This window comes from Amblyomma americanum, chromosome 1 (genome assembly GCF_052857255.1).
Source record: "Amblyomma americanum isolate KBUSLIRL-KWMA chromosome 1, ASM5285725v1, whole genome shotgun sequence".
Classification (NCBI taxonomy): Eukaryota; Metazoa; Arthropoda; class Arachnida; order Ixodida; family Ixodidae; genus Amblyomma; species Amblyomma americanum.
The window spans coordinates 113,256,621-113,283,217 of NC_135497.1; the positions used below are offsets into that span (position 1 = coordinate 113,256,621).

The 26,597-nt window shown below is 47.3% G+C and overlaps 1 protein-coding gene and 1 non-coding gene across 2 annotated transcripts in view; one reads left to right on the forward strand and one right to left on the reverse strand.

Annotated features, from left to right (window-relative positions):
- The window catches only part of LOC144113479 (uncharacterized), a 156,367-nt gene that overhangs the window by 79,929 nt on the left and 49,841 nt on the right, over positions 1-26,597 (forward strand). The window contains 5 exon segments of the mRNA XM_077646569.1: positions 2,677-2,834; positions 4,781-4,995; positions 14,853-15,223; positions 24,166-24,414; positions 25,141-25,766. Of these exon segments, the coding sequence (XP_077502695.1) occupies positions 2,677-2,834; positions 4,781-4,995; positions 14,853-15,223; positions 24,166-24,414; positions 25,141-25,766 (1,619 nt within the window).
- On the reverse strand, positions 12,473-12,546 carry TRNAP-CGG (transfer RNA proline (anticodon CGG)). The gene has a single exon. It is a non-coding gene; the product is annotated as a tRNA-Pro (tRNA).

Genomic DNA, 26,597 nt, shown 5'->3' on the forward strand with positions numbered 1-26,597 from the left:
TGCCTGTTCGCCTTTCAGTTTGGCCCGATAGTATGCAGCACCACATACGCAACTGTTTCAACACGCTGGTTACTCATACTCTCGAATATGCACCGCCTACAGCCCAACTTGAAACGGTCGTTCAGGCAATGCACAAACTCTTTTAAGAAGCTGGTAAAAAGCCGTTGTAGCCTGTTAAATGACTGCTCGGTAGGTGCTTGTAGAAACGGCGATATGGGTGCTCGCCATTATGAGCTGTGAAGTCTACGAAGTATGTTTGAGGAGTAAGTAAAATTCAGTCGGAAGTGTGCTGATGGTTTACTGCGACTGGTATTCAGGTAATTAATGTGTGAGGCCCGGTAAACAGCTGTTTATCGAAAATCCGGGCTGGTCTTCATTCGCCGAACGCTAGTGCTCCAGCCAAAGGCAGAACATATTTGATTCCATTTTAATGCAAATTAACGCAGTTTCTTTCGCGTTAATAATATTTGTCGCCTTCCCTTTCGCCAGGCTGCTCTATAGGAAATTATCTGTTCAGAATTTCGTGCGAGTATTTATTGCAGGGTGGAATACACGAGTACAAATTTCTCGGAGTACGCAAACAAGAAGCAAACATTTCCTGAACGCTTAGACCAGCACGTAAAATTGTCTCCTGGTGGCTTACGCATGTGTCGACGGACCAACACCAAATTAAGGGCATTGGCGTCAGCAGGGGCAGCGTCTCACGGAATTCACGCGAGCTCTTTCTGCTCAAAACTTGCCGGTCTTTACGTATCACGGAGCGAATTTTTCAAAACTGCAATATAAAAGTTGTAATTTCGCTTATATAGCAGTGCAGATAACCTGGTTCCAAGCCGTGGCTGGCGAATAGGCTGCTCTCACGCATTTTCCCACTTCGTGACCGGTTTCTGATCCACGCGTAGTCTGTTAATTTGGCGGAAAGTAAGTCTGTTAATTTGGCGGAAAAAAAAGCACGAAATGCTCCATGACTTGTCGCTCAGAATGTACGAAATGACGGCGAGAGCTGGCAGTGGACGTGCATATTTAGCCGACGTCTGTGAATACGACCTAGCGTTCAGTGAAGTGTGTGCGCTCAGCGAGACAATGCAGCCAGTAGGGAGCATCGTCTATGAGCAGTGTGTAGCCGCGTGTGTCATGGCCAGTGGCCGATACGTTCACGCCGGCGATTCGCCTGCGAGGTTCGGGCTTTCAGATGTCTGGAACGTCGTGGACGCGTCAACCTTTAAACAGGGCCGTGCACCCCTTCTGCTGCTGCTGCTGCTACTGTAAAAGAAATCGCCGAACACCCAAACAAGCGGATGCCGCAGCCCCGACGTTTGGCCGGTGAAACGTGGCAGCTGTCCTCTCAAACATACTAGTGGCATGTTACGTTGCACGCGTAGCGAGGACGCGATCGAGACAGCTCTTCGATCCCTGCGACGCAGCTGGGTCGTCCTTGCGGCGCGACTGGGTGTCATCGCACTCTCGTTTACGCTCCTCGACATCACAGCCATCATCATCTGTTACTATAAGCCTCTCATGTTTCGCAAAACACCCAGACCTCGGGAAACATTGGGCCCGAAAATAATTAGGGCGGAGGGAGCGCTAAAAGGCTTATCACTTTTGCTTGGCGGAATTCAGTACTCGCGAAATATCCAGCTCGCGAGTAATGAGCAGTTAACAGTATATCTCAGTACTCCCTCTAATAGAGCTACAGCTGTAAAACATGTCATGCTAAAAAAAAAACACATACACACACGGTAGCTCTCCGCGTTACGTTAGAGCTTATCAAACAGTCGCGGCTATCATGGAGTATAGAAATTTGATATGCATGCGTACACGCAAAAAGCCTCAGTTTTTGGAATGGCTTTAACCTGACCAAGCAGCCATCTCGTACGGATCCGTCTATTCCCCTCCATGGCTATTCGCATCATTCTTCCGCCTGGAGGCTTCTGCGGCAAGTCGCACTGAGTGCTATACACATTGCGATCCGCATTTGTGTGTGTGTGTGTGGTTCATGTAGCGCATATGCCACGATTTTTAACTTTTCTCTTGTCATCTGGCGCTTTCAGGCGGATATTAAATGATTGTCGCGCTCACAAGGCGTAATAAGTGGAGATAGGCGCTGCGCAGCCCCTGAAACCTTGACATTAGGGATCAAAATTTGCTTAGCAATGCAAGCTTTGCTGAGGAAATTATTTCTAAATATGCGCTCGTGGAACTTACACTGCGTTCATTCACTTCATATACTGCGCCACGTATGGCTACCGCATTAATGCATTAATTACGTAATTCTTAAAAATTAAAGATGGAGCGAAGAGAAAGGAGAGGGTGCTGAACAGGATGACAGCTCAACGGCTGCTTGTTCCAGCACGGAAAGCGCAGTAAATATATGCAGAGAGCGAAAAAAAGGTAGAACAAAAGAAAGTAGCAGACTAAACGATTTGCTTCTTGCTAGAGTGCACCAGTAGACCAAGAAGTTAAACAAAATGCATTAAGATTGCTCCACAAAAGGAAGACAATACCTCATTATACGCTTTAACATGAAAGGTAACAGTGTACACCAGTGAGGGGCACCGTGGCACCCGAGATTCTAGTGCAGCCGCGCGCGAGCTAGAAAGAAAGGCAGGGCCATGCCACACCGTGCACATGTTAAACCTTTACCGCGCTACAAATTATGGTGGTTTGCTGCTGCAGTGAACGTGGACCCGAACCCGCCCGCGGTGCCTCAGCGGCCGCCCCCTCGGCTCGGATTCCCGCCGCCGCCGCCTCAGCAACAGCAGCAGCAGCAGCTTCACCGGGACCGCCGGGAGCTGGCGCACATGGGCGTCGGAGGCGCCAGGAACGATCGAATGGTGAGCGCCACGTGCCTGGCCGCTAATGCTCTGGAGGCTAAGGCCGCGTGCGGTTGCCCACTTTGCTCTGCAGTCTAAATACGCCGAGCAAAGAGCCAGAGCTATAAGCGACCGATTTCACCTCTAGTTGTACCACGTTATCGTAGCAGCAAAAGGTTGGCGGAAGTTGTGCAGTCTTCAGTGGACCGTGTGTGGCAGCTATGACTGGAAGCGAAATATGCTTAAAGGACAACTGCGTAGGATTTAGAAATCAACGAGCTTAAAGTGGTCGAATGTGTGAAGCTTGCAGGTAAAGCATGCGAAGTCCTGATTGGCTAGAATTTGAAATTGTGACACAATCGTCAATTAAAATCGTGATGGCTTTCAAGCTTCTCCGCAGCGCACAGGACCAATTGGGGGAGGGGGGGGGGGGGCGGGGGGGGGGCGCATGATGACGTCATTGAAGTTATTGGTACATTGCCAACGCATAAAAACTTGATCTGAAAGAAAAAGAACCAACGCCACCGAAGGCAAAGCCCGCCGAGAGTTGTTTGGTAGCATCCAACGACTCACGGCAGGGTGTGGCTGACGATAGCGGTAATTTAAAATCCTTCCGTGATGTCACATCAAACTTGCCCGCACAACTCCGGTGCATTGAGGATAGGCCTAAAATTTAATTGTCGCTTACGTCACTATTTTAAACGCTAGCGTAAAAATACTTGGCATGCTTTACCTACAGCCAATATTGATTTGAATCCTTGAATATCGCGAAATTCTCGAAAAGTGGTGCAGTTGCCCTTTAAAGAACGACATTCGTTTGGTTGCAACTACGAATGCGTTTCTAGAAAAATTTGAAGTATTAGGAAAACAGGTTGAGTAAACATTTTTTCTGATTTTGTACAGGGAAAAAATAAATATTCAACAGTTATTGCGCTTGTTTCTCGAAGGGCAAAATATCGAAGCGTGATGCACCGTGCGCGTCCAGAACCATACGCCGCGCTGCAAAACCTACCGGGGAAAAGTGCGAGGCTGCACTCTAAACACGAATGCGCCTACATGGGAGTAAAAAGGGATTAAGCTGCCCTCTAGCGTACTTCCTTTTAGGGGCAGGGTATGCTGTCCAAGTCCCGGAGTAGATTTCGATCACTAGATCTACGGAATGCCTACTCTTGGCAGCGGGGGCATATTACCTTGATACAGTTAGCAACAGGAGCAGGCTTTTAAACGCAGCTCCCGAGATCTTGAAGTTAGCAAATAGAGAATATTGAAACCTCGGTTGAAATCTTTGCATCTGCTGAAATTTCGCATGTTTTGAAGAGGGAATCTGTTCCTGTTAAAGATCTACCGCAGTGCTTGGGCAGAATACCCCTCCCCTATAAAGGAGTGCGCTAGAGGACAGCTTACTCCATTTTTTATCCCATATAGGTGTATTCGTGTTTAGACTGTATACATAGTTGAGCGTCTGAGGCCAGGCTCAAACTATGAGCGGAGCGACAGCAGAACCAGAGCAGTTTGTGAGAAAAGTGTTTAAGAATTGACAGACAGGAATACATCGCAACGTCGAAAAAAAAAAGAATCGCTGGTGCACACGCGATCCGTCCGGGGCAACTGCTGAGAAAATGGATTCCCATCGATTGTCCATGGAAGCTCCCGTATTCTGTGGAGGCTATCGTCACCCTCCTCTCCTTTACCATCCTCTTCTTAGAAGCTTGCCTAGGTATCATGAATAACTATAGTATTCACGTACATACGCGGGCATGCCTGCCGTGCATGTAAGCTTTTGAGGACATGGGTGACCTGTACTGTGAGCCCTGCAAGGTGATCGTTGACCTCGAATGTTGTCCAAGTGAGCTGTGCAGCGCAGGCGCGAAAGTGAGCGAAAACATTGCGCGCGTTTCTGCATTATAAAAAATAAAGAAAAACGGCAGCGTTGCTACAGCAGAGAGCACGGTTTCGGCTCCTTCCAGACGACGCTCGACGACTGGGACGACATCGGCTCGGCCTCGGCCAGCAGTCACGGCAGCGACGACGAAAGCTGGGGGCCCGAGGGCTACCGGCGGCCCGGCGCCGAGCATCGCGACGGGCCACCCTTCCGGAAGGTCGGACCGCCGGCCGCGGCGCATCCGGCGTTCGGGACACTCCGCAAACACAGCTCGCCTCACGCCTTCGCCGTCCACAAGGGGTGAGTGCCTCCCGCCGTCATCAGGGATCACGACGCGCAGTCGCATCTTAAATACAGTCAAGCCCGCTTCTTCAAACATAGAATAAAATAGAATAGTATAAAATAGAACTTTATTCGAAGGGCGTATACTCCAGGAAGGAGGCCAAAAGGCACAGTGCCTGACAAGGGCCTTCCTCCCCATGCTAGTCACTGTGCATTCGGTGGGTCGCAGATGGAAGAATAAATATACAAGCTGCGCAACATATCCGTAAACACTTGCTGGCATAATGACATAAATAGAATCCGTGGTTACAAAAAGAGTGCGGTGAAGGAACACAAAAACCTGTTACAAGAATACCTTGCATGCAGAAAAAGTATTCAAAAACGATTCGTACCGCAGGTAACAACAGCAACATTAGGTAAATGCGAAAATGAAAAACGAAGAACTGCGCTAAAGACGTTAATAGACACTAGCTGAAACTTTGGTGGAGTAAAACGCGCTATAGCTACACAAGTCAGCTACAAACAAAACATAAGCTGCCTTATTGACACAGTACATGCTCATTTCTTTACTTCTATACACCAATTCGCCGGCAAGGGGAAATACTTACACGTACGCTGCGCCACACCCCACGGTTGCCATCCTCCCCTGGGCAGTTCATCTGGCGCTCGGAGCAACGTACGGCTGCTTAGCCTTTGGTCAACTGCATGTTTGCGTCTGTACAACAAAAGCGGCAATGATGTACTCGGCGCCAATGTCATCTAGATATCTGTTTTATCGCAGGCTGCGGTAATAGTAAACGAAAATATAAAAAAAACGCCACCAGTATGAACACGCACCATGCTACCATGTTAAGCCGAGATCTTGGTGCATTTACGATGCCTTTCCTCACCAGTTTCCCGCCGGCTCCGAATTACATCGGCAGTGGACGTCGCTCGTGTCAAAAAAGACTTGCGCCAACAAGCTTATGCATATGCTCAGCGCACTTTGTGAATGAAATGAAGACAAAAGGAAACCTACTATCTATGCTATATCTTGGGCGCGGAACGGAGCACAGCGCCTGGCCTACCATCCACTCTGAACATAATTTTAGGAGACAGCTTTTGGATGGTTAAGGAGATGCTGTTTTATTTAGGGACTTCACATATTTGGCCACAACTCCGCGTCGCCACCCTACATGTTCACTAGCGCCGGGTACGTGTAGGCGTCGCCACCTGAAAAAAGAAAAAAAAACAGAATGGCCGTTAGTACAAAAACAATCGTATTTCCGCAGGACGGCATAAAAAATTGGCTGCTCACACTTTCTTTGCACAGGATACACTTCCCTTGGCAGTGGTAGTTGATACGAGCAGCCGGGCAATCGCCACACGTAGTCGGAGCCTGCCTCAGAGATTAGTGGCGAGTGTCGCAGGCTACGGCGTCCGTGCTGAAGGACACCGCCTCTGCGCCAGACTGCTTCCGCAATGTCGATCTGTTAGCCTCCGTGACAGTTTCAGAGAGTGGCCGGACCTTGAGCATCCTAGGATGAGGGAGGGGGATTCGGAGTTCAAGAGCGCCAAAAACTGAACAACACGAGCGTGATATAAATGAATGCTATATGGTACGTGGGGTTTAACCTGCCAAAGTTACACATAGGGCTAGAGAGACGCCGTAGCGTTGGGCTATACCACCATGCACTAGTGATAACTGTTAGATAACGAAGGTAGTGAAAAGAACTTGGCATACATCGACATAACTAGGCGTGATATCACTGGTGAAACGACGAATTATAGTTCGACGTAGAAATATCGCACCAAACTATAGACGAAGGCCACGTTCTGCGGGGAAATATTAGTGTCATGGTGGTATACTGCCACGTGACCATATCGCTATACATGACCGAGCTGTTGTTGAATCCACAGAGTCCTTTCTTTATGAGACAATTTTTAAGTTTTTAAAGTTTTTAAGTTTTTCCAACATCTCATGTACCCACGGAAGGATCGAGCGTGTAAAACCCAGCAGTGTGAGGTAGCGATGACACCCATGCGGTGCAGGATTCCCCGTTTAAATCTTTACTTTGTGCGGCTTGTGGTGAAGTCGACGCATTGGAGCATTTCCTACTTTCTTGCCGGACGTTTGCACTTCAGAGGAGAGCGCACCTAGAAGTTCCCATTACGAAGTTGGGTCTCTCTTTGTCGGTTCCCCTCCTCCTCTCTTTCGGCGCGAGCGCCAGTGGTTTTGCATTGCATCAGGTTTGCGAATACCTACGCAATTATATAACAGCTACCGGCAGATTCACTTGCTAATTGTTTCCAAAATTTCCGCATTTAAAAAAGCGTTTGGGTATTTTCATATATTTAATTATGTAATTGTCAGATATTCTCTCCCGATATTTTATTTCTTCCGTTTCTTTTAAATTACCCTGAAATCTGACCCAAAACACAATCATTAGCTTTACACCAGTTTACCCTATTCTATGGGGTCTCCCCACTGAACCCTGGCGGCCAATCCCCCGTCGTGGGTATGTGCCATGTCACCAAGACGACGACGACGACGACGACGACGACGACGACGACGACGACGACGACGACAACAACAACAACAACAACAACAACAACAACAACAACAACAACAACAACAACAACAACAACAACACAACAACAACAACAACAACGACGACGACGACGACGACGACGACGACGGCAACAACAACAACAACAACAACAACAACAGCAACAACAACAACAACAACAACAACAACAACAACAACAACAACAACAACAACAACAACGGAATGTAACACCCTTTGAAACGGGGTGGATTGCCACCATGCTCGGCTACGGGCCGCGCGGCCCGGCCGCCGTGCGACCACCGTCGCAATCAACGATCTTAGTTTCCAACATAGGAATACGTAAACAAGAATGTGTACATTGAGCGCAAAAAAATCCGTGGGAAATTCTTGACGGCGTTTCTATCGCAACCGTCGTGGGATTGGTCCCATTGGACAATACGCTTTCCGTTGTGCCGAAAACTGGGGTCCATAAACATCAACAGTCGGTCCCCTAAAAGGCGATCTCGCGTTATGCGCTGGCTTTTGTGGCTGCGGGCTTCAGTTGTGATTCACTTGCATGCGTTTTTTTTTTCTTCACCGCCTTCTGCTGGTATATTTATTTATGGATTCTCGCGCGCCACCGCTTCAGCCGCGCTCATTACCAGGAATTCGCGACAAGAGTTTCTAGTTCCTTTGCCTGCCACCACGTGGTGCATTGCTTTGAAGATAAAAAAATAGTGCGTCGACATCATCCGTGACGTAAGAAAGAAACAGAATGACCAATAGTCGCAAAACAGGACATGATAGGCCGCTAGACTTAGCGGAACTGGCTGGGCGCTGTCTGGAATTCATGGTAATGATGAACTGGTATATGACATCGGTGGTCTAGTGGTTTCAGCATCCGCCTCGTGTGCGGTAGGTGCTGGTTTAGATCCCCAGTGGCTCCGGATATTCACTGGTTGCCCAATAGGTGCAAGCTTTCTCTCGGCATGGTGCTCGGCCTTTCTGGGGTGCAGTGCTTAAGAAAGTGGTCTTCGACCAAACCGTTGTGGGCTCCAGCTCCTTTCCGCCCAGCTAGGCTTGTCTGCCGCACACCGACATTTCACTGCACGAGCGTTTTACATTTTGCAAAGCAGCTTCCACGGTCTGGACTCTAACCTTGGACCTTGTGCTAAACAGATTGATTGAAAACATCTTTATTTGCTGAATATTCGTAAAACAGAAGCACACCACCAATGTTTCCCCACTGCATTAGATGATTGCTTTGGAGTATCGAAGACGTGGTTGCGACGAAGGAAACAGATCAAGAGAGCTGTTCGTTTTGCACCATCGCTAGTGACAGATACCAATGCAGATTATGTAAAAATCAAACTGCCCACTGTTGTTTTCGAAGCTGCTAGAGATCTGAACTTCTAAAACGTAGTGGTAGTTCTAGTTTACGGTGGAGTTGCCTCCAGAAACCGGAAAAAGAAATGGCTCATAAAATTTAGCAAGGATGTACTGAGTGCCTCCCCACTAGGCGCCCACAGAGCTTTTATATTGTTTCGACTGTGCGACATATAGGATGCTGTTTTGGTGTCTTTTCTTTATCGTGGATGGAAGTTGTACAAGTTTGCCGACATTCATCTCCGCAGAAGAATTTCGCTTCAAGCTGCTCTATGCAGAGCGGGCAGAAATGCTCTCACTGCTGCCCGCTTTTGCTGCTACATTGGTTCTTTTTCCGAATTTCAGGGCCTGACGTCACATCTGCAGCGCTAAGTTGGCTATGCTCCAGCCGAATGGCGCAGAATAGCCTCCGTTGTTCTTAAAATGGAAACAGCGTTCTTGTGATTTTGTGACGAGCGGACATTTTTCATCGTTAGTGAGCCATGCCGCAGTTTCATAGCGCACTGATCCGGCTGTAGTGACCCTGCTCGACTGCGCGGTGGCCTTGCAAGTGATGAAGAGCTCTTATGGCTGATATTCTCCAAGGCATAGATTTTTTTATGAGTGCTTCTTTTCTCCGAACCGATTCACACGAAAAAACAAACGAGAGAAAAAAAGTAACGCTATGAAAACACAAGCAGCATGGCTGCCACAGTTGCACAGGACCTGAGAGATGGGAAAACAGACCCAAGTAGGAGAACATATGGCTTACGAATGTTAAAAAAAAAACGGATTCCATGGTCTTTAAATGCATTGCATAAGAAAAACATAACGCTCGAGAGTATTACTTTCTGGGAACTAGGTAACCACTTTAGTAGGTAGAAAACGAAAAGAATTGAGACGACAAAATTTTACCGCTAACGTTCCATTTATCTCTACTTTCATTGTAGCGTTATCTGTGTGTCCCGGCGATGAATCCTTGTCGAAAGTATATGTTTTCATGTTTGAGCCAAGCATTCGTGCGTATTTATCTCTGTAAATGAAATAATTTCTTTTTTTGCTGATGACTGGAAAACTTATATGTAAAACTTAAAACTTATATGTAAAACTGTCAAACTTTTAGTGCCTAAAATTTCTATTTGTGTACTTTGTCAGACGATGTCTTTTAATTTGAATGGGTTCCTTTTCTTTTCTTCTTCTTGTATGCATAAATTTTAATGAGTGCGAGTTCTGTGATTGCATTTCATATGATTTACTGACTGCGACCTGAAGTTGCCAATGAGGGGGCCTGCGTCCTTGTCCAGCTGTCAATACGGCAGTTCTTTATGCAGGCTTCTCCGGCATCCATCGTTTAATATATATATATATATATATATATATATATATATATATATATATATATATATATATATATATATATATATATATATATATATATATATATATATATATATACTTATGAAGGGAGCTAACAGTCACCGAAACCAAGGTGCATAGGGGAATGTTTTTTATGTGTTGTGCTTATCAGTGGGATATTATAGTACTTATATTAATAAATCGCTTAAAGAAAATTACTTATAAAGCAGCAGAAAAAACAACCATGCCGCCGGTGGGATCCGAACCCACGACCTCCGAATATCGCGTCCGATATTCGGAGGTCGTGGGTTCGTATCCCACCGGCGGCATGGTTGTTTTTCTGCTGCTTTATAATTTTCTTTAAGCGATTTATTAATATAAGTACGATAATATCCCACTGATAAGCACAACACATAAAAAAAAACATTCCCCTATGCACCTTGGTTTCGGTGACTGTTAGCTCCCTTCATAAATTTGTCAAACGGGCCCCTCATTTCCTTTAACTTGTCTGCGAATAGCTTAACGAGGGTCTCCGTTCTGGCAGTCTTGATGCCATAGGTAGCTTAAGAGGGCTCTCGCACAGTTTCCGCCCTCGCCGTTAGATGACGTTCCACGTCCCACTCGCGGTATTACAGGACGTGCTACGTCCGCCGCTATGGTCGAGGGTGGCGCTGGTGAACACTCTCAAGGTTCGCTTACACCCAATGAACATAAATACCCACGAGAGCAGCAGATTGGACAGCCGTCGCCGTAGCTCAGTTGGTAAGAGCGCCGGACGCGATATTCGGAGGTCGTGGGTTCGGATACCACCGGCGGCGTGGTTGTTTTCTCTGCTGCTTTATAAGTAAATTTCTTTAAGCAATTTCTTAATATAAGTACTATAATATCCCACTGATAAGCACAACACATAAAATAAAAAAAAATTCCCCTATGCACCTTGGTTTCCGTGACTGTTAGCTCCCTTATATATATATATATATATATATATATATATATATATATATATATATATATATATATATATATATATATATATATATATATATATATATATATATATATATAAATAAATATATATATATATATATATATATATATATATATATATATATATATAGCAGACAAGGCAAATGAAGTGAGGGTCTCGTTTGACAAACATATTGTAACGAAGCGTACGTCGGGACGGAACGGTCGCTCCGCCGCCTCGAAGAAGTTGACCAGCAGGTGCCGATGGGTAGCATGAATTAACTTGATTTATTTAAAATGGGTCCAAAACATTATTTAAACTGAACAGACTGATCCAAAAGATCTAAGAGTAAATAATAACGCAGTCAGTCATACCAAGGGGCGCGCAACATCTTCCGAGCAGAGGTCCCGAGCAGCAGGACCGCAGCCATTCCTCTCTGCCGTTCCTCGCGCCAAAACCCCCTCTTAAATACGTTTGCCCAGGATCCTGGGGACACTTTCAGTAAACAATCGGAAATGCTGTTGTCGAAGCCAATGAGAACGATTTCTTTAAAACGAAAGCAGCCAATAGCACGCCGGTGCCCACGAGGTTGTTTACTCGAGAGCACCGCGCAAATTCCACGAAGACGCGCGCATTTCCGCTTGGCACACAGATACAAACACACAAAACGACATCCGAAACACAGGGAACGCAAACCTCCCAGTCGGTGCACCACGCGACCCGCCGTCCGCGCTCTCAGCCCTCGCAGCTCGTCTCCGACGCAGCTCGTCCGCCGGGCAGTCGGCTGCCCGAAGCAATCACTTCGCGCGACTCTCCTGGAAACCACGGGGGGTGCGCGCGCCAGCTCTGGTGTCTCGGACACGGCCTTGGGAGACATTGTCCCCCTGCAGACAGCTAACCGTGCGTCTCAGTGCGTTTTACTCTAACTAAGCATTCGAACAAAGCCGGGGAGGGGGCCGCACAACGCCTGCTCACAAAGAGCCGGAGAGAAAACGGCTCTGGCAAATGTCGTGGTGTGAGCCCCTCTAATGGCTCCCCGCACAGCAGCGAGCACAAAGACAGCAACAATCGCACCGCGGGGAGAAGAACACATTCAGCTTGCCGGAAAAACTGGCGCACGAAACCTGCGAAGCTCGCTACGCGACAATATTAAGGAAGCCAACAGTCACCGAAATCAAGGTGCATAGGGGAATGTTTATATTATTTTTTTTAAATATCTAGTGCCAATCAATTAGTTTTTTGAAGAAAATTACTTATAAAGCAGCAGAGAAAACAACCATGCCGCCGGTGGGATCCGAACCCACGACCTCCGAATACCGCGTCCGGTGCTCTTACCAACTGAGCTACAGCGACGGCTGTCCAATCAGCTGCTTTATAAGTAATTTTCTTTAAAAAAACTAATTGATTGGCACTAGATATTAAAAAAAATAATAGAAACATTCCCCTATGCGCCTTGATTTCGGTGACTGTTGGCTTCCTTAATATATATATATATATATATATATATATATATATATATATATATATATATATATATATATATATATATATATATATATATATATATATATATATATATATATATATATATATATATATATATACACCTTGTCTGCAGTCCTACAGGCATTGCGTAATCAGGGGATAGAAAAGCCGTATGTCAAAATACTGGAAGATATATATAGCAACTGCACAGCTACTATAGTCCTCCATAAAGTCAGCAATAAAATTCCAATAAGGAAGGGCGTCAGGCAAGGAGACACGATCTCGCCAATGCTGTTCACCGCATGTTTGCAGGAGGTATTTCGAAGCCTGAATTGGGAACAGTTGGGAATAAGAATAAATGGAGAATACTTATATAATCTGCGATTCGCTGATGACATTGCCTTGCTGAGTCACTCATGAGGTGAACTCCAAATCATGATCAATGAGCTAGACAGGCAGAGCAGAACGATGGGTCTAAAAATTAACATGCAGAAAACCAAGGTAATGTTCAAAAGTATAGCAAAGGAACAACAGTTCACAATTGGCAGCGAGAGCCTGGAAGTTGTGAAGGAATACGTCTATTTAGGGCAGGTAGTGACAGCTGATCCAGATTATGAGAGGGAGATAACCAGAAGAATAAGAATGGGGTGGAGCGCATATCGCAGGTTCTCGCAGATCATGAGTGGCAGTTTACCAATTTCCCTCAAGAGAAAAGTGTAGAACAGCTTTATGTTACTGGTACTCAACTATGGGGCAGAAACGTGGAGGCTGACGAAAAGAGTTACGCTTAAGTTACGGACAACGCAGCGAGCCATGGAAAGAAAAATGATAGGTGTAACGTTAAGAGACCGGAAGCGGGCAGAGTGGGCGAGGGAACAACCGCGGTTTAATGACATCCTAGTCGAAATCAAGAGAAAGAAATGGCCTTGGGCAGGGCATGTAATGCGAAGGCAAGATAACCGCTTGGCTTTAAGGGTAACGGAGTGGATTCCAAGAGAAAATAAGCGTAGCAGGGGGCGGCAGAAGGTTGGGTGGGTGGATGAGATTAAAGGATAGGGTTAATTGGAGAGACGTGGGAGAGACCTTTGCAAATGAAATGAGGGGCTCGTTTGACAAACATAATAAGGAAGCCAACAGTCACCGGCGGCATGGTTGTTTTTTCTGTGCTGTTTTATAATTTTCTTTACACAAATTGAGTGCACTACAAATTAAAAAAAAAACATTCCCCTGTGCACCTTGGTATCGGTGACTTTTGGCTCCCTTCATATATATATATATATATATATATATATATATATATATATATATATATATATATATATATATATATATATATATATATATAGTACAGAAAGACAAATGTATTTGGATGCTAGAGGCAAAAATTCAAAGTTGAAAACGCTTCATTTAGCCATAGATTTTGAGTCGACGTTTCGGACAGAGCCTGTCCTTTCTCAAGAAAGGACAGGCTCTGTCCGAAACGTCGACTCAAAATAAATCTATGGCTAAATGAAGCGTTTTCAACTTTGAATTATATATATATATATATGCTGAGAGTACGCGCTAAACCTGTACGATCCTGGGGTTCTGCACTTCACCGAACAAAAGGAAACCTTGTTAGGCACTATGCTACAGTCACTGTAGCCTGCCTGTCTCTTAGCACACAACAATTGTAGCTGTTCAGAGCCGCTGCCTTGTGTACACACCATTCCCCTCGTACGAATCGCCTGCTGCCTGTTCATGAGTATGAATGCGTGGTTGCTGCCATTTCTATTGAAAAATAAGCTGCTAATCAAAAGAGAATTGAAAAAGCCTTCCTTCCTTCCTTCCTTCCTTCCTTCCTTCCTTCCTTCCTTCCTTCCTTCCTTCCTTCCTTCCTTCCTTCCTTCCTTCCTTTCTTTCTTTCTTTCTTTCTTTCTTTCTTTCTTTCTTTCTTTCTTTCTTTCTTTCTTTCTTTCTTTCTTTCTTTCTTTCTTTCTCTTTAATGACCTGTACTGTTTTAATGGCTTGCATAGAGGGGTAGAACAGAGACCGAAGGAAGGGACCGGTGGTCGGATGCTGCACGATAACGTACACCCCATGGCTGCGATTCACTAAGACTGCCTCTTGGCACACTGCCTGCCGTGCCGAGGAGGGACACCCGGATGACCACTCCGCTCTGCTGTCTCTTGCAGCGGGGAGTCGTCAACGTTGAACCGCCAGAGCAGCAGCATGACGGACCTCCACGGGCTGCACGCGGGGTATCCGGGCTCGGCCGCTGCGATGATTCCTCCGGGTCCGGGCTACCCGGCAGGGCCCGCGTTCCGGGCTCCGTTCGGCTACCCGCCGATGGCCGCCTACCCGCTGCCTTCGGCCACTGCGCTGGGCTACTACCGACCGCCCGGCGCCTTCCTGGGCGGCTCCACGGGCTCCTGGAGCAACGTAAACTCGGCCGCCGAGGACGGCAAGGAGACGGACGACGACAAGTCCCAGCGCCACTCCACGCTGGACTGCCGTCGCATCAAACGCAGCCAGAGCTGCATGCACGACCCCATGATGCACCCCGGTGAAGATCCTCTGCTTACTTTTGAGCTAGAGCTGGTAACCCGAAAGCGCACGGAGACAAGTGCGCGGACGGAAAAGACACTTCGAAAGAGCCTTCGTGGCGTCGTTTTTGTCTTTGTACTTGTCAGTGTGCGCTTTCGTATTCTAAAAAAAAAGTTCATGCCCTTTGCACACTCTCGTAATGACACTGATCTCTCTGGAAGGCGCAGGCGTCGAGTGCTAAGTGGTGTCAAAAGGCGGAGTGGTTTATTATTTTTTTTACAAGGTAAAACCTCACTTACGCTCTACCTTCTGAAACTCTACAGGCGTACTGTTCCTGTGACTGAAGGTTTCAGGGCCACACTTCTTCGGCAACATATACCGTGCAAAAGTCTGGTGGGCAAGCGATGAGGGCTGTGTCTGCTTGCTTATCGCTATCATGAACCGCCGCGAGGGAAGCATGCCGCTGGCGTGAATTTCGGCCAGCTGCTCTGTCGCTTTTTAATCAGCAGCGCACCAGGCTTAATGATCCGTTCGTTCCTATGCGGAACGTTTGAGAGCGCTGCAATCGCGGCGCGCAAGCTTGCATGTCACGTGGTATTTTTTTTTTATTTCGCGGGCTTCTGAAGTGAGCGAAAAACTTCTGATACGTATTAGATGGAATGTTAAAAACTGTTCAGTCGAACGTTTTGCGGACTGTTCTACAACTTTTTTTTGAATTTTTCGCCTATTTTCATTGCTTGAGAGTTTGGTTAATTGATCTCGACTAATTATGCAATTAAGCGCGATCGAAAAGATAGTGGGACTTGCTCTGTACAGTAGCCAGGAACATGCGTTTTGTCGTGTCGTCTTAGACTGCCGCGGCATATTTTTTAAACCTTGGATAAAGTTAGCTGGGACGCCCTGTATATAGCACCCTCCACAGTGCGCCTTTGAATTGCAATAGAGAGAGTGCGAAACGTGTGTTTTCTGTAAAATTTCCTTAAAAAATATCTGTAAAAAAGGCGCTTGAATATTCAGGTGTTGAATTTTAAAAAAAGTATTTTGAAAGAAAAGCTGTCAAGATTTCTTGGGCGCCGTTTACAATTTTGAGTAGAAAGGGGAAATGTTCTTTGCGTAAAAAGATCTTCCAAAAGCTCTTTTTTTTGGACGCACGAGGCCTCAGGCTGGTTTTATGATTGAAAAAAAAACGTGATGCTTAAAGTGCAGGGATTTGAGGTTAATCCGTTATATTTATGACATGTCTATATGAGATTAATGTCTATATGACATGTCTATATGAGATTAAAATGCTCGAATCTGGTCGTTTTTGGGATCATATTACCGACTTCCTTGGCTTCGTGGTTAAAAACATTCGGCAGCTGAATCAGGGTCGGGGGATCGAGTCGTGGCCGAAGCGTCCGCATTTTGATGTGCGAAAAATAAAGAAAACATCAGTGTATCCTAACATTATGAATTCAAATAATTCTGGAGCCTTCCTCCACCACGGCATGCCTCAAATCCCAGAGCGTATGATTTGAACGCAAAGGTTTGGTACCCCAGCCAACCGCTGAGATGTAAAAATAGTGGCTACCAAAGATGCTTCACTTTTAAAATCTACCTTGATTAACTAGGAATCAAATCTTTTGTAAAAACAATTTCAAACTCAGGTGATGAGACATCGGTTAGAAAAATTTTCAACTTCAATCATAAACTTGTGTCTCATAATTGGATTGCGCAAATGAGAACCAGCATTGCCTTAGAGCATAACTAAAATCTCTCTTAGTGGAGAAAAGAGGGGAAAGGGGCGGGACAGGAAGAATGCCAAGTTCGGCGTCCTTTTCTGCGCGGCTCTGTTTGCCCGGATAACAAGAAACGGCGACTGCCGCGCTGTTCTGTCGTGAAAGATGGCTGTGCGCTGCCCTCTATATGGTGCTGCGAGCTTCAGAGCTTTGCAGATGAACCTGGTCCGAAAGGTTCTGGCGTTTTATGTGCCGAATAAAGCCGGAGCGTGTGGTGTCTGGCGGAGACATCTTCGGTTGGCCTCTCGGAGCGTGAAGCCATGGATACAAACTCGGTGCAGACTATCTATCTGAGGTGCGGTCGCCAATTGCGCGATCAAATCCGACTGCCGCTGCCGGCATGCGCCTCCGTGGCCCCGAGTCTGGCCCTGCCTCTCCTCAGTCCGCCTGCCCAGAGAATTGCAATTTGCGGCAAGGTAGTATATATGCGCGGGGATGCATACTTATCAGTCTATATCAGTCACGATTCCGCGCGCGCGCTGCCTTCTTGTAACGCTGCCGCTGCCTGTTTGGTGTGACGAGTCATGCAGTTAACAGCGGCTGTGGGCTGATTCTACGGTGTGGCGTGTGTGGAAAGCTACGAAAGTCGACCCGTGTCCTCGTCTAAAAGTAGACGTGTCTCGGTTAGGCATCCAGAAGATCCAAAATTTAATAGCGCTGTGCCAGACGCGCCATCCCACGTATCTGTATTTATTGGAACTGCCACGATTTGCAATGCGGTTCAATTTGCACCGCATTGAGCTAGTCTTGAATACTTTAGTTTTTCTGACAGCAACAACAAATCTCTATGGAGATTTTTTGTTTTTGGTGAATTGCTTAAATGCTAATCAATAATGGTATTCTCAGAATGAGCGGACCAAGATTCCTTTTACGCAGATACAAGAGACCCCGGAATTTTATAGTTTTATACAAACCTATAAGTATGCCAGGAATGTAATGCGTAGCTTTTGAAGTGCTCGAACATCAGATACAATAACGATCATTGAAATTTAAGGCGCAATTATGAGAATAGACAGAAGCATGAGCACTAATATCTACATTTTTTTTTCGTTCAGCACGTTTCTTAACCCCCAACGAAGTCTAAACGGTGGCTAGACCGTGGGAAACGTTTTCCGCCTAAAATTCTTTTTTCCTCACTGTATAATCACGCAAGTCATTTGTGAGAGAAATCAGAGATCCATGGTTTACCGCTCCATGAAAACAGCTAGCGCAAGAAACGGGACGAGAAAAGGACACACCAAGAGCGTTCGTGGTGTGTCCAAACAGGCTCGAATTTACCCCGTAGCGGTTTACCGCTCTCAGTGGTAAGTTTGCATGGGATCATCTCGCGAGGAAAATCGCGACGCAATAATGTGACAGGAACGTTGAGTGCTGGGAATGAATCTTTTTTTTTAACATGGCGTAGTAGAACCACTTTGAAACCAAGCCGGCCTGTATTATTCTAACAAGTCGGTTCTAACTTTTCAAGTCTCCCCATTTTTTCGAAAATCTAAAACATCGATGCCTTATTTTATCCATAATTTCACTTTGAAAGATTTCATCAGCACTCAAAATTCTTCAAAAATAAATGAACAAGACAGATGGTCTAAAGCACGCGCGTTCTGGCTGCGTCTTAGCCAGCCCTGTAGACCCGTGCGCTGCTCTAAACTGAGTGTTAAAAAATATTGCGACCTGTCTCGCCTGTGAGGGCAGGTTCGAGTAAGAAATTGGTGCAGACATACTGCTGTTCGCGCGCTTCAAGTGGCAGACTTTATTTTAAATCCAAGAGGAGAAGGAGCAGGAAAAGGAAAGGCAGGGAGGTTAAAGGCAATCAGTATATGGAAACCATTGTCCTAATTTTTCTCAGCACTGCGGTGATTTCGTCACCTCTGCCTCTGCAAAGCCAGTTTTCACTCCCGCGTCTCGAAGCGCAACCCCGAACGATCCCTTGTCCGCATCGCTGAAGGCTCGTCACTCAGATGGCGCGAACTGGCGCAGACAGGCGTCGCCGACGCGTCTTAATTGCCTTATTAGCGCATTTCTTCGAAGCGCGTCCCGCGCAACACTTCAAACAAGTTGGAAACTTCCCGGGCGTACATAGGCACCGCCTCGCGCACATCTTGCCGATAAAAGAACAAAACAACAAAAAAGGCTTTATTTCGTTTTAAGTTTGTCACCGGTATTGCAAAAGTGCCGAAAATCGCCTCTCACCGCTTTCGGGACTTGCCTTCTCGTTTCGTCTCTTGTGGCGCGCTATTAGCTGCGACTCTCCGACTGTGCGAACGGTGGCGCCTAATTGTGCCGCGCTTTATCTCCTGCCTGCCTTGTATTTTCTTGCTGTTTTTTTTCGTCGCGCGAGGCACAGCCCGCGATGCACTGGAAACGCTTTCACGGCCGCTTACGAAAGGCATGCAGAGCTCTGAGAGATTAATCAAATTACAGCGCCAACTACTCAGGGTTCGAATTAGCGACGCTGCTTGCTGGGGAGAACGCAGTTCGTCGCGGCTCGGCTCCTCAGCCACCGTGACTCTTTAGTGCACTAGTTGCTGCAGGGCCGGGATACTATAACGCCTTCTGCTTTGATTCTATTCCATTCTTATTCTTTCGGCCCTTCATCGCATGGCTCAAGTGACGCCATGCCCCCGCTGTTGACATAAGAACCGGAAGTAGAAGGGGAGCGAGCTGGTAGTGATCCATTACAACAAACTGAGCAGAAAGCACGGGGATGAAAAGAAAGGAGGACACACGAGGAGCGCTGTCGTGTGTCCTTTCTTTTCGCCCTTGTGTTTTTGAGCTGTTTGTTGTAAATAACCGGAAGGATAGTAAACAATATAATCGTTGTGTTATCATGGCCCGGCGGTAACTCGTACGTAGGCCAGCCATGGTAGCCAGCCTCACAACAGCCGACAGTTACGTTCCATATACCGTAACTTGAAATTTCCTCCATTAGACCCCAAAATCTCTATTTCAGGCGCTTTTTTCCCGCAGCTTGAAAACTAAGCCAATTAGAAAAAAAGTGAGACAATTTGTAGTGTTAAAGTTCCATGAAACTCCGTAAATATTGCTCTTTCGACAAATTTACTCCTCAGATTCTCTGAAAAGGGAAAAATTCCCCGAATGGAACATAGCTGACAGAAACGCGCCGCGTCCAATTATAAACTTCTCTCCCGATTTGATGGTACAGGCGGCGGTTGGTCGCGTCGTTTCATAGAAGCCGACTAATAGCTGCGGTTGACATACGCATGCGCACATTTGTCGCGCGATGGATGGCGGAGGTTTCAAAAAGCCGCCCGAAAAAAAGTCGTCTTTGCCAGAAGTAGCCAGGCTGCAAGGTTTGCTTCTCGCCCGTGCAGCAGAACCCTTACGGCTTCCGTAACGATCGAAGAGTCTTGGAAGGTGAGAGACACGATGTCTCCGCGACGACGCCACCCCTCTCGCGAGACGCACGCACCGTCGCCTGCAGTTCTGAGGCAGAACGCGCAACTCTAGCCGAACCTTGATCCGCTGGCGCACAGCAGCATTAGCAGTCATAAAAAAGAGGGCCACAGTGGGCTTTACCACATGAGGTGGATTTCGGTCCCTCGCGTAAAGATTTTCCGTCGAGGGAGGGTGAGGTGACCAAAGGCCATTTTCCAAGCATTTCACCCAAGTAGAGCCGAGCACCAGGCCGGGGGAATATTGTACCCATCAGAAAACCTGTGGGTACCCTGCGGCACTGGGGATCGAACCCAACATATCGCGATTGCGAGGCGGATGCTCAAGAAGTTTCCGGTCAGCCACAAAGTATCCCCTCCAGCCGTACACGGAGTATGCCAGAGCCACATCTCTTCCCAAAGGCGAATCCCATTCAAGGGCGGACACCGCGCTGGAGAGTGCCCTTGGTTTAACTCAGGTCATCTTCGGGGCCGAAAGCCCTCCCAGCGAGCCTAGTGAGCGGGTCGACTATTGCCACCTCTTGGTCAAGTATGGGTCCAACTCACGTGTATCAGACAGGCGGGGACGCAACCACCCGTCTTGCGAGATTCTTATATTCTACCAAATTTTTTTGGTTAAACGACCTGGTTTTGACGCCGGGCCTGGTTGCTCAAGCCAAGACCTTTCGCCTACGTTCCGTAAGTGCGAGTGTGGGCTTCATCCTACACCCCTCTGGCCTCACGACGGTACTACTAACGGACGTACACAGGTTGCAAGCCCCAGTTCCGCTTTCGCTTCGCCCTCACTCTCTTAGCCTACGGATACGCCCGCAGACCTCGGCGTTTCCCGGAGGTCGCCCTGGTCTCCCGGTGGGGGAGTGAAGACAGGCCCAAGCAGAGCTCCCGATTGGTCTAAGGGGCTCGGGTTACACAAGGACATACCCACTGCTCATGACTATAGTTAGCGGGGATTTCCCTGCAGTGACCTGCTTGAGAATTAGCCGAAGCAGCCCATCCCTGGACTGTGATGACGCATGAAGTTGAGTTGAGTTGTTGTATGCTACGTATGAACTCTTTTCCCCAAGTAGCTGAACTCCCTTTAGGGAGCACCATTTCTGCTCATAGCCGGAAAAATATGGACTTGCCCAAGACTGCAGTGATACTCTGAAGTTTTCTCTTCGAAACGTCGAAGGGTCGCTTGCAGTATAGTGACAGTTCAACCTATACATCTGTGGAGACACGCTGGTTAGAGCGCACGAGCTTTAACTCTTCACTTCTCAGTGAGAACCCCGTGTAAACACACGGTAACGCGAACCATGTGTGGCCTAATTCTAATTCTAATTGGTTTTTTGGGGAAAGGAAATGGCGCAGTATCTGTCTCATATATCGTTGGACACCTGAACCGCGCCGTAAGGGCCGAAGTGTTTGAAACTGGGTGTGCCTCTGGAAGGGCGCAGTGGGGTTTGCGGAGCCTCCTCCGAGCGCACACCCCTGAGGAAGACGGGCGCCGGGCCGGGGGACGCTTGTACCTTACACAGATTTAGAGCTTGTGGAGTGGCATAAATGCTCCGCCATACGACTCAGAACCAAATCGTGCAGCCTGGTTACTTTTGGCAAAGGCCGTACATTTACCGCTAAAGTGTATAGGTTCCTAGCTGCACATGGATGTAATGCGTTTGAGGCGAATGTTCGAGAAAACATGATGTTAAGGTTGGGTGCGCTTAATTCATAGGTGTTTGAAACCCGTTTAAATAATCGCAAAGATCAATTCACTGTGTGCAAGGGGCTCACAAGTTTCACGCGACGTTACGACTGCAGCGGCAAGCATGCGCTGTGCACCGCCGGGTACGGCATTTACGAAGTAGGTTACTGTTTTTCAACGTGCTTGCAAATCGTCGAATGCTTCACATGACTTTTGCAGAGAAACTGCGAATTTTGTTGCGTGGACGATGTGGATTCTTTTTATTTCTTCTGTTTTTTTGTAGCAGCTCATTAAATTGGCTTTTGGCTTGCAGCAGCTCATGCTTGAAAATGCCTAAAGAGTTCACGCTACAGGGCTCTTCAATAGGCGTATGTTTGCTGGTCTAGACAGGCTTATAAGATAAGGGACTACGAACTCGAAGTCGCTAAGGTGGTGCGTCGAAAGAAATGCACTATAAAAGCTGTCGGCAGCGGAATCTGGAACACACAAGAGCAAAGCGATAAAGTGACGCCGAGCACGATTTCTCGTAGATTCCCGCAGACGAGGTTTCCGTGAGAACTGGTGTAATGAGGGCTATAAGTGTCGTATGCGCAACGGAGAGAAGGAGAGCGTAGAGAAGGGAGAGCTTAGTTTGGTGAAAAAAGAGAAAAAGAGGCGACAGCGCGGAAAAAGTTTGCGCAAATCAAATGAGTTTGAGGGAAACTCTTAAAAGCCTCTTAAAGTCTCTGAAAGCTTCACATGTATTTTTATCCAGGGCATTATCTTACCTGAAGGAAACAAAGCCGTTTGCGACAGCAGCAACTTCTGCTCGATTTCAGCTCACAGCCGAACAGCTATTGCACGAGAAAAATATTTCTGCTGACACAGGAAATTGCTTGTATATAATTTTATCCTTAATAACGCACAAGAGAAAAAAACTAGGTCAGTAGGAAAATAGGACTAGAAATATTAAAGATGAACAAAACAGGGGAAGTTACCACGTAGAAAAATGATTCTGCTACGCCAGTGAATTCAGTGGTCGATTACGCACTGCTTTAGAAGAGGATTACATTTTTGTGTCAGGATAAGCTGGGATATGTGTAAGCAACAGAAAGAACACTGGCTGCAGATAAGCGGCTTACAGAGGTTTAGTAATGCGCTGTGGTTGGTTCTATAATCATGCTATAGGCCGAGCACGTAGTCTCGCTTTAGGAATCACTTGCAGTTCTTGCTATTAAATAGGCTTTCAAAACAGTTACAAAATTATAGGTAACAAATATTTTTCACATTCATCATATTTTTGAGGCATTAGTGACCTGAACGGAGCAGTTTCAACGACCGCAGCCTTAAATTTTCGTTTAATTTACATGAGCAGTCGAACAACTCTATGCCACGAGTAGGAAGTTTCTCCTGAAGAGAAATCGCTGACATATAATTTTTACTCCAGCAGCCAGCGGTGAACCTCACTGACGCACAAAATAAATAGTATCTGAGCGGAAAAAGAAAATTAGAAAAATAAATAAAATAGATTGACAGGAGAAACGTACACTGCACGAACAAATGAAAAAAAAAATTATGCGTCGCCCAATTCAGCGCACAATTTCGTACGGCTTGAGAGGAGGATTACATTTTTGCTGCCGGGATAAGCCGATAACCAAGCAAGTGCATACGTATCAAAGAGCGCTGGCCCCAGACAAACGGATTAAAAGAGCTTTATTAAAACGCTGTGATCGGCCCTTTGATAATAAGATATAGCATTCCGAGTGTCGTGTTTCTGTAGACAGCATCAAATGTTCTTGTCGAGCTCTGCACGAATAGGGCGATCCCTGTGCTCCAATGGCGCATCCGTCTCGACTAGATTTTATGGATAGCACCGCGCCACCCAGATTTTAATTTATTGTTCCGTTCCGTGCACAAATTTCTGGGACAGTTTCACGTCACCGCTTTATTAGTTGACTTGATGGAGGGTAGTCGGATGCAAAGCCTTGCGAGCAACTCAGGAGATTATAGTTCACGGTGAGGGGTCAGCTATAGCCTGGCACCGGCCACGATGTCTGAGCATATGCAGAGAAGCTGCGCTGTTTCTCAGCCATGGCTGTGCCCTTTGCAGCTCCCTTCTACCCCTTCGGGTACCCGGCCTACCCGCCCCTGTTTCCCCCGTGGATGCGACCCCCGTCGCCATCGCCGTCGCAGCACTCGCTGCCGGTGGCTGACGCGTCCGGCGATCGACTCCATCGGCCGCACCACCGAAAGCACAAGAAAAGCCTGAGCAAGACCACGTCCAGGCGCCAGTCCTCGCAGGAGCTGTCTTCCGACGAGGACCAGGACAGCCCCTCTTTGGACGACCACTCTTCCCGAGGTGGGCTCACGGCCCGCAGGCCTCATTCCATCCGTGCGTGGCAGATTGAAAGCGGTGCTCAGTGCAGCCCCGTTTCCTATTCCTTCTTCTCCCATTCCCCTTTTCTTCCCTGTTTGCAGAGTGCCTCATCCCATTTGTCTCTTCGAAGATACGAGTTGTGGCATGAAGGGCAGGTTCTATGCAAGGTGTCGCTAGCGCTTCAAGGCGAGATACGCATGGCCGCTTCGCTTACCTTTGCTAGCCGGTTGCTGATTTTGGCCCCCGGGGAGCCGTTGTTTGAGTGAAAATTTTTTGTGCGCTTGGTTAAAGTAAACTATCGCTAAGTCTATTGCTGGCCCCCTTTCACCAAGAGTAACAAACGCAGTGGGTCTCTAATTTTTGTAACTTAAATGCATTGCTGTGCTATAGTCAGGTTCTATAATAGGCGATTTCCAGCAGAAGTTTGCTAATCGAAAGTGTTTACGCTACTACAACCTGCTGATTTTTTATATACACCTTTGCTACTCGCAGGCACGGCTTTAAGCACGCGGCAGACGCTCGACCAAGGCAGCTTTAATAAAAACAGTGTCCAGCCCTGCAGTAGCGCGTTGTTTTGCTAAGTTCAGTGTAACAATACTTTTCCTGCGCAGATAGGCTAGACAGCACCTGTTTCTGAGAATCTCAATCTCTTGACTTTTTTTTTTGCCTCCTCTAATATCTGCTTTCTCACGCGAACCATTCAAGCAGATCGTGGAAGCCACTCGAGTGAAAAGGCGAAGAGCCGAGGCCGAACGCCTTCTAGCCGTGACAGGGATGATGCCAAGGCTCCGGACAAGGCCAAGACAGAGACCTGCGGGACCCCTACCGAGGGAGAACATTCCGACGCCGTCAGGCAGCAGCAGGCGCGCCTCCTTGCGGCCGCGGCTCGCGGCGAACAGCAGCGGTCCCAGACGCCGGCCGAGCAGGCACCGGCCGGCTTGCAGCAGGGGGCGCCCGAGCCTAGCGCGCTGCCGCAGCCCAAATGGGACCCGAGCAAGCCCTGGCGCTGCCAGCACTGCACATTCATTAACGAAGCCGGTTCGCGCATTTGCCTCATATGCTGCAAGACCACCTTCCGCGAGCAGTCGCCGGATGCGGCCTCGGACGACGAGGAGCGGCAGAAGAAGAGGGCTGGCTTTCAGGACACCCTGGCGGACAAGCAGATCGAGCTGTCCTCCGCCAAGAGCGACGTCGAGCCCACTAAGAGCGAAGCGGCCCCAGCTGAGTCGCAGCCCGAGGCCAAGCCCGAGGCCAACCCCGGTCCGAGCCCCGACGACGACAACCAGGTGAACTTCACGGACGAGTTTATTAAGGAGCAACAAGAGGTGGAGAAGGTGAGCGGGACGTGTCGTGCCCCGCAGCTTTCAAATGCGAATGTCGTGAGCTCATCTTCATTCGTAGAAGCAGTTCCACCCATAGCTATCAGAATAGTCTTATGGGGCTGCATGGGGCTGCTGCTCAAAGTGATGTTTCAGCAGGCACATAAGTACTTCGGTGGAGGCTTGCCCGTGCCATCATTAGAGAAAGTATGATTCCCAGCAGTCGGCAGTGAATTTATTAATGGAAAGCCAAAGACTGTTCACAGTGCATAGGCGCTGTATTGACGGCAACACATAAGAATTAGTTCTTATTAACCTCACATTTCTTGCCTCATCCAAGGCGTCCCCTGGTTTTCAACAAAGTTCTGTGTCAAATTCTTGAGACATCCGGCAACGCAAATGCTGAAGACTTTGTGCAAACATTGGAATAGCTACTGAGAACAAATAGCTTTTCCTTGCTCACCTATTTTTCATTTCATGAAGAGTTTACAGTGCGTTAACTCCTGGTTTAACAAGTTAGGACTATAAAAATATCCGAGAGTTATTTTTCACACTTCTATGAGCACGTCCGACTTAAATGGGACAATGTCCTCACCTTTACTCAGTTTAAGATGAATATCATCCTCGCAGTTAGGTTGCGCATGACGGAACCTTTAAGGAGCAAATAGGAATTTTGACAGCATTGACGACCATGCCTCGTCAGAAATATTCTAGAAACACTTTATCGTTGAACATGCGACATGAGCATCACGTTTGGTATCTAGTATAAGTTGGTAAAACAAAAGTGCGGGCTTGTCACAACTTCACCTTTCCTCCTCTGCATTAAGTTTCTACATTTCATCGTGA